This window comes from Capsicum annuum, chromosome 2 (assembly GCF_002878395.1).
Source record: "Capsicum annuum cultivar UCD-10X-F1 chromosome 2, UCD10Xv1.1, whole genome shotgun sequence".
Lineage (NCBI taxonomy): Eukaryota > Viridiplantae > Streptophyta > Magnoliopsida > Solanales > Solanaceae > Capsicum > Capsicum annuum.
Genome location: NC_061112.1, coordinates 144,866,028 through 144,873,837, shown reverse-complemented (window position 1 = coordinate 144,873,837; position 7,810 = coordinate 144,866,028). Strand labels below are relative to the sequence as shown.

Sequence of the window (7,810 nt, the reverse complement as noted above, 5' to 3'; positions counted from 1 at the left end):
AGAAATAAAATTATAAAATTTGTGACAAGTAATATCTCTCCACATTTATCACCAAGGGCAAAGATGAAAAGAAACAATTAACTATATCTTAATTTTCTAAAATGACAAATATTATGAAATATCTACTTTTAGTAAGCACAGTAAATATTTAAGAATAGAAGGAGTAATTAATGGTATTTTAATTTTCTAAAATGATAACTATCTTCTACATGATCGTCAAGAAAACATTAATTAGGATTTTTCTTGACTATTTTACCCACATTGATGTCTCGTTAAATATTTTTTTATTGAGGTATTTTTGGTCTTCAAGAATACCTTTTTTTTTTTATTTCTCAAGGTATCTCCACAACCGACAGTCGTGAGACTAATCCTCCGTTGTTCTGTCAATGCACTAAGCGGTAGGGAATTGGCCACAGAGTTTGCTCCATTTGCCAGAGGTGAAGATCGACCCCCCGACCTCTTACTTAAGGGATATGGCGCTGAATCACCATGCCAACTCTAGTGGTTGTCTTCAAGAATACTTACTACTCCTTTCGTCTATCAATAATTACTCACTATTGACTCAGCACACAAGTTAAAAAATGGTAAATGATACCCCCTCTATCTCAAATTACCCGTATCAAATTGAGACGATACATTGATTAAGAAAAATAATTAATAACATGTCTAGTTTACCACAACACCCTTATTAAATGATGTTTACATTTTAATTTGAAGAAAAAGTAATTAATGCAAAGAGTAAGCATATGAAAGTTTTTTTCATTTCTTCTTGTTTAATGAAAAAAGACAAAAAAAAAATGAGAAATCAAATTAAAAAATTTGGAACGATTAATTTGGGACGGAGGGAGTATGAGTAGTTTTAGCATATTATCTTTTGAATATAATAAGTTTAATGCTTTGAAAAATATATTTGATAATGAACCGTATTTAATGCTAAGGTAAAATAGGTAGAAATGAGTAAATTTTCAATTGATTTTTCAAATTAAAGAAATATGGTTATACAGATAACTCTATCTACTAAGATTAGAACTGATGAAAAGAATCACCTAATATTTATCTTTATTTCAAAATTAAATATGAGGTCTCATGATGTTCAACCTAACTTCACTAAATCACTAGATAACAACCTTGATATATTTATCTAGACCTTTAGGACATGACATTGTTTTTATTTTTGCATCAATATATGGTTGTTTAAATTAGTTGAAGATTGCTTTGCGTGCAAACTAATTGATCAGCTATTCACGATGGGCACCATCATTAGTAACGTGCCTTAATTATAATATTCTGTTGGAGAGGTTAAATGCTTTTTTCCACTCACGAGAAAGTTCGATTAATTTAAATTTACTTCGAAAAGTTTCACTATAGGAAATAAAAGGTTTCATACTAATGGCGAATAGACATTCAACACACAAATTAGAAACCTTTTATTAAAAATGAAGGAATACTTATCGCTCTATCACAATCGTGATACGATTAACTACATTTCCATTGTCAATAAACAGAAAGTAAAGTTGTAGAAGTTATATTATTTGATATGGTATCTATCATTTGAATAAAAAATTTATTACTTTTTCATCATTTCAAGAGATTTATTTTCTTAAAATGATTTCTTCAAATTTTCTTTTCCTTCTAAACATAGACACAAAACAAAATAACATTTTCTTAACCTTAATTTACTTTTTTTTTTTTTTTTTTCAGAATTAGATGACTTCCCACAACTTCCTAACATCAAATGAAGCCGTATAGTTGTACAAAGAAAAAAGGTATGCTACTATTGAAAAATGTATGACGCTCAGCGTTTATAGCAATATAATGTATACATGATACATGTTTTCATAAACATTGTTATCACTAAATTATAATTATTCAGAGTCATATCTTAGTTCCTTACTTAATTATGCTAAGGTAGTATCACTAGGAGTAAATTTGAATGAGATTCCAACTGCAAACATACTAACCAAAAGAAAGAAAAAAGGAAACACAACAGCCTACTTCATGTTTATATTAAAACCGATCAAGTAATATTTTCTCTGTTTCAATTTGTTTGTCTCTCTTTGAATTGACACAGAGTATAAGAATATAAAAAAAAAAATCTTTTGAATCTCGTGGTTTTAAACTAAAAAAACTAGAACGTATCAAAATATTTTTTAATCTTACAACCTAAAGCATATTATATGAAAAAAAGTAGAAGATATATATTATTTGAAATAGACTGAAAAAAATAAGATAAATAAATTAAGACGTCGGGAATAGCTTATATCTCCAATGCTTTTATTGATTGGAGGATCGACACAAAAAATCTAGGCATTTCGGCCCTATATTATCTTGGTTTAAATTGAACATAGATGTTGGAGTAGGACCATTATTATTGCTTTCTTTTTTCTGTTGTACGAAAAGGAGAATAAAACTCCTCTGTCTTTTTGTTATTTGATAGAATTTATTGATTGGACCAATCTATATGGTCCATTTATATTTGTCCATTTATTTTAAGAAATATCAAATAAAATGTGTGTTGAATGAGTAATACTTATAATAATTGATGTATAGTCGTTAATGAACGTGAAAAGTGATTTGACATGAATAGTCATAGAAAAAATGAAATTATCTTTCTTTTTTTAATATACTAAAGTAGATGAGTAAAATTAAAAATTTATCTTTAATATAATAAATAATTTAAAGTGAACAAATGGAGAATTAAGATGAAAAATAAATTGGTCAAAACTATACCTTGGTGGTGTAATTGATTTGTTGCTAAAGTGTGGGGCCAACATATCAACAGGCCATAAAATAAGTATTGATAATTTATTTAAATAACAAGTAACTTCATAAACAGAAAAGATAGACGGGCGGGGGGGGGGGGGGGGGAAGTGTAGCGGGTAGGACTCAAAAAGTCAAAAATATTAAACAGAGTTTTCCACCTAAAATGGAGGCATTAAGAGTACAAAAATAGATTAATGTGTTACGTTGGCTAAAGAATGATATTTAAATATATTAATTAAAGGTAATTAGTGAATATTATTCTTTTGATTCTTTCCAAATTCTTTTTTAAAGTAAGATATTCATTATTTAAGATTTAAAAGTAGTTGAAGATTATATTTAAATAAAAAAGGACAATTCTGAAAAGATAGAATTAACACATTTTTCAACTTAGAATAATTCATTAATTTTAGACTATAAAAATAATAATAATTTACTTATATTGAACTTAAAAAGTAATGTACTAATTATTTTGACTAAATAATTACTCTGTTTGAGGAGGGCATCTTTTTTTTTTTGGTCAAAAACATTTTTTCTTCGAAGCTGATGTAAAGGAATAATCCAGAGAAAAGCAATATTACATGTGCTTTGTCTTTTTCCCTCCCTTATAAGTTTTTCCATTTTTAATTTGATGGTTGATATCGGAATTGAAATTTGATTTTAATTAAATTTGCAAAAAGTCTCCTGTAAGAATAAATTATTTCCTAAAAAAAAGTGATTTCGTACACAATAGACTCAAATTCAAAACATCTATTTAAAAATGAAAAAGTATTTACCACTCGGAGATAACATTGGTTTTGGCTTATTACGGTCTGTTGATATTTGACAGAGACATATTATCTACCATTCCTAATTATAAAGCCTCCTCTGCGAAGTAACGTATGCTTCCAAGTTGCAATTTTGCCGTTTTGCTACTCTCGTTTTCTCTATGGATTTTGAGTGGAGCCATTTCATTTTATAAAAAACCCAACTCGGGAAAAAAACATTCAGGTTTGGATTCTTTATAGTATCTTTAAGTGGAGCTGTCTGCTTCTATTCTTTGCTTTTATATATTACTTTTCGTAGGAGACATAAAACTTTATCTGTTTTTTCCCAAGCTGAAGTTTCCTAATTTTAACTTTAAGTTTATCATGTCTTTTTGTTGAGTTAGGGTGAATTTTTGGGTAATACGCAATCCCTTTGCTTGGATATTATTTTTGAAAATCTAGTCATGCAGTTTCATTAGTACTCGGTTAAGTAAAATACTTTTTTTTTTAATCCCTTCGTAGGAACTTTCACTTTCTCGCTCTTGTCTAGTTTAATAAAATACATCTTTTTTTTTTTTTTTTTTTGTAAAATCAATAAAAGCCAAATAAAATAAAATATAGACAAAATGACCTTCTTGACCCGTGTACTATGTTAGTTTTGTAAGTTGGACACTTCTATTTACATGTTTGTCATCTGGACCCTTGAACCCATTAAAAAGTAACATTTTACACTCTTTGACCGTTGACCTTGCCAATGTGGCATTGAAATGGTGACTAGGATAAAGAGAGTGTAGCCACTCGTCTGGGGTACGAGTGGAGGTCAATTTTTGGTCAATTTTACATTAAAATAATTTAAAAAAATATTAAAATTAAAAAAGTCCTTTTTTTCCCTCCATTATTTTTAATTTAAATTTTTTTAAAAAATTAAAAATAATTTAAAAATTTAGAAATAATTTTAAAATATTTTTAAAAATTTAAAAAAATAAAAATATTTTTTCCCTCCCCACCCCCCCACACCTCACCAGGCCCGTCCAGCCCCTCCCCACACCATCCCCGTCCCCACCCCCAGCCCCCACACCCCACCCCAACACTCTTCCAGCCCCCATCTCCACCACCTTTATTTTTTATTTTTTATTTTAATTTTCCCTCAATTCAATTCTTTTTATTTTTTTTGAATAAAAATTTAAATTTAAATTGAAATCTTTTTTGTTATTATTAAAATTTAAATTTGAATTGAAAGTGAGTGATAGTGAATATTGAAAAAAAATTAGTGAATTTTGCTTGAAAAAAATTAAACTTTTTGTGAATTTTTTAAAGATATTCAAATTTAAAAATCAAAAATTTATTATGTCTGTATATATGAATTTATAGTTAAAAATTTAAATTATTTGGAGAAGAATTTTTATTATTTGGAATGAATTTGATGTTTAATTTGTGAGCAAAAATAAAAACATGATTATTTAATTTTTTATTATTTAATTAAATTAATTTTAAAATTTAATTTGTTATTTAGCATTTTAAAAATGACTTGAAATTTAATGTAATACTTTTTATTTATTTATTTATTTATTTATTTTTAAATTTTTTTATTTTTTAATGACGTGACAGATGAGGCGGACGTGACAGCTGACGTGGGGAGAGTGTGTTACACTCACCAAAAAAGGGTTTAAAATATTAGTTTTTAGTGGGTTCGGGGGTCCAGATGACAAACATGTAAGTAGAAGTATCCAATTTACAAAACCGACATAGTAAGAGTCCAGAAAGTCATTTTGCCTAAAATATAATACATGTTACTTGGTACTCTCTTCGTTTTATTTTAGTTGACTCTTATTTGTTTGATACTCTATTAAGAAAAATATCTAATAGAGACTTATTTTTCTAAAGTAATTCTATTAATTATGCATTAAAAATATAAATTTGAATTTTTACACCTTACATAATTATTTAATGATAGGCATAGTACAAACAAAATACAATAAATTTCTTTTGATTTTTGAACTTGAATAATGAAAATAAAATAAATATTTTTGATAAGAGGTTCAACTAATATAAAAATAAATATAAGAAGGAAGGACTTCCCTTTTTCTTTTCGAGGGAATTTCACTTTATATAGTGCAAACCAAGACTGTGAAAGTGAACATAAAGAAGGCACAACGTTCTATATTATTACAAGCTTCCATCAAAGTCATCGAAGAATAAGTGTTTCCGTAATCTCTACGAAAGCTGCAACTGTATTTCAAGTCTTCTCTTTTTTTTTTCAACTTAATGCCTTGAGTTGCACTTAATTACAACTCAATCAACTTATCCAGAAAGAGGCAAATTGTAGTTCACCCTAGAAAAAGCAGAACCTTAAAGAAACATGTCTCCAAATCAACTAGTACCAAGTCCAATTCAACTCAATTTCAGTCAATACCACATCGTGATTTCTTTAAATCAGGTAAGGCCTTTTTTTTCCTACCTACCTACCTACCTTACACCGTTGTGACCGTCTCATCTAAAAATTTCGACTGTTACTCAGTTTTATCATCCGACAGTTTTATTTTCTTGATCTTGCTGAAATATCACAGGAAGATCAAGATATACGACAGGCTGCAATAGAGTACATTCTTAATGTGGTTGTCTACTCCTCTGTTATCCGTAAGTTTCTATAGTCTTTTTTGCAAGACACAGAAATCATATGCTAATTTAATACTATTGTTACTGTGTGGAATTAACATTCTAATTTGAAATATCTTTTTTCAGTGGTGCTGTTGATGGTTGTGGCGTTACTAATTAAATTACTTGGAGTTTGTGATCGCGAAATGACAAGAATTGATGATACTACAAGAAGAGAGACGGACAGCTTAATATCGAAAGCAAGTGCTTCTTTAACATATGGAACGTGTGATGAAGATGATTTGGAATCAGGAAATTATTGCAGTCGTTCTAGTTCATCAGATGATTTGTATGATGAAAACATATGCATAGTTTGCTATGACGAGAAACGAAACTGCTTCTTCATTCCTTGTGGCCATTGTGCTACTTGTTACTCATGTGCCAAGAGGTAATATATGTAGCCGGAATATTTAAGTTATATGCACTGTCTGTCAGTGTAAAAACTTATACGTTGAAGTGGGGATTAATGTTTTCTCTTGATATGCAGGATAACTGAGGAAGAAAACAAGAATTGTCCAATTTGCAGGCAACCAATTCGGAGAGTAAGAAGAGTGCTTCTTGCATAAGCTCAATGTTTCCCTTGGGTAATTAATGTAAACAATGCACTTGGATCTTTTTAAATCAACAATGTTTATATTCATTCCTATACCTTTTTTTAATTGCAAATTGCTGACTTGCAATTTCCATACGGAATAGGTAAAACATGTTTATCTGTGGACACTCGTTGTTTTTTTTTTTTTCCGTAAAGGAAGATATAGCAAAATAGAGTTAGAAGGGGAGCAAACGTCTGAGATATCATAGTACTGCATACATCTATTATGTTACAAATTACAAAGACGTAGGATTAGTTTCTACATTGAGTTCTGAAGTTACAAAAATGTTGTTTCTTTTCAAAACAAAGTGAAGATGTTGGAGGCAGTTGTTGTTGAGAATCCATAGAACTGATTTCCTGTGTGTGTGATGTGGACACTCATTGGTACTAATTTACTTGAGTGTCATTTGGAAATGCTATAAGAAGAATTGTATAATAGGAAGAGGTAAATCCCAAGAACACATTACCAGAGTGCTTAGCTATTTAAGCCCGCAGTGATTTTTCATCATGGGCCTTTGGCACGCTGCCCAAAAGTTACTGGGAAAAGATCGAGAAGTTAACACTGTATGATAAGTTGGTCCACTAATAGTAGCATAAAATAACTCAAGTTTATGAATTTGGCACCTCATTTTTAGCTTACACGCACCCTCGACAAACTCCACAGGATACTGCCATCTCCCACCAGCAATAGGTGTCGAGTAACGACTCTGTCGACCAAGACTATAACAATATGAGAATTTTGGCACCTCATAGTTGATATTCATGTTTCAAGCTTAAAATTTGTATCTTATAATCGAAAACAATATTCCCTTAAATAGCTTTAAAACTTCATTCTCTCTCACTCTTCTTAAAATTTTATCCAATTTATTTCTTCACGCAAATTTCTTTATCATTATACCTTTTTCTCTCTCAACCTTTTCTTTTCGTTTCTTTGACACTTCAAAAACTTGCGACGTGGAAATCTTCAAGACAAATTTGGGAGATATCTGTAGGAAAAGAGAGGTTGTTCAACTAGAAAAGTAAGAGTTGCGCAAAGAAGATGAAGGAAATATCTTTT

The 7,810-nt window shown here is 29.6% G+C and overlaps 1 protein-coding gene across 1 annotated transcript; it reads left to right on the top strand.

Moving 5' to 3' along the window:
- Window positions 1-3,599: 3,599 nt before the first annotated feature.
- Window positions 3,600-6,807, top strand: LOC107851773 (E3 ubiquitin-protein ligase APD2-like). Its single transcript, XM_047407352.1, has 5 exons — window positions 3,600-3,750; window positions 5,115-5,943; window positions 6,074-6,143; window positions 6,249-6,549; window positions 6,649-6,807. Exons 2-5 carry the CDS (start codon window positions 5,866-5,868, stop codon window positions 6,725-6,727), a joined length of 528 nt encoding a protein of 175 aa, XP_047263308.1. The 5' UTR covers window positions 3,600-3,750; window positions 5,115-5,865; the 3' UTR covers window positions 6,728-6,807.
- Window positions 6,808-7,810: the final 1,003 nt, after the last annotated feature.

Excerpts from the sequence above, each read along its gene's own strand:
- LOC107851773 (XM_047407352.1), top strand. The coding sequence starts at position 5,866 with ATGTCTCCAAATCAACTAGTACCAAGTCCAATTCAACTCAATTTCAGT. Across the intron at positions 6,144-6,248 it reads TGTCTACTCCTCTGTTATCC|TGGTGCTGTTGATGGTTGTG; the intron begins GTAAGTTTCTAT and ends ATCTTTTTTCAG. Across the intron at positions 6,550-6,648 it reads TGTTACTCATGTGCCAAGAG|GATAACTGAGGAAGAAAACA; the intron begins GTAATATATGTA and ends CTTGATATGCAG.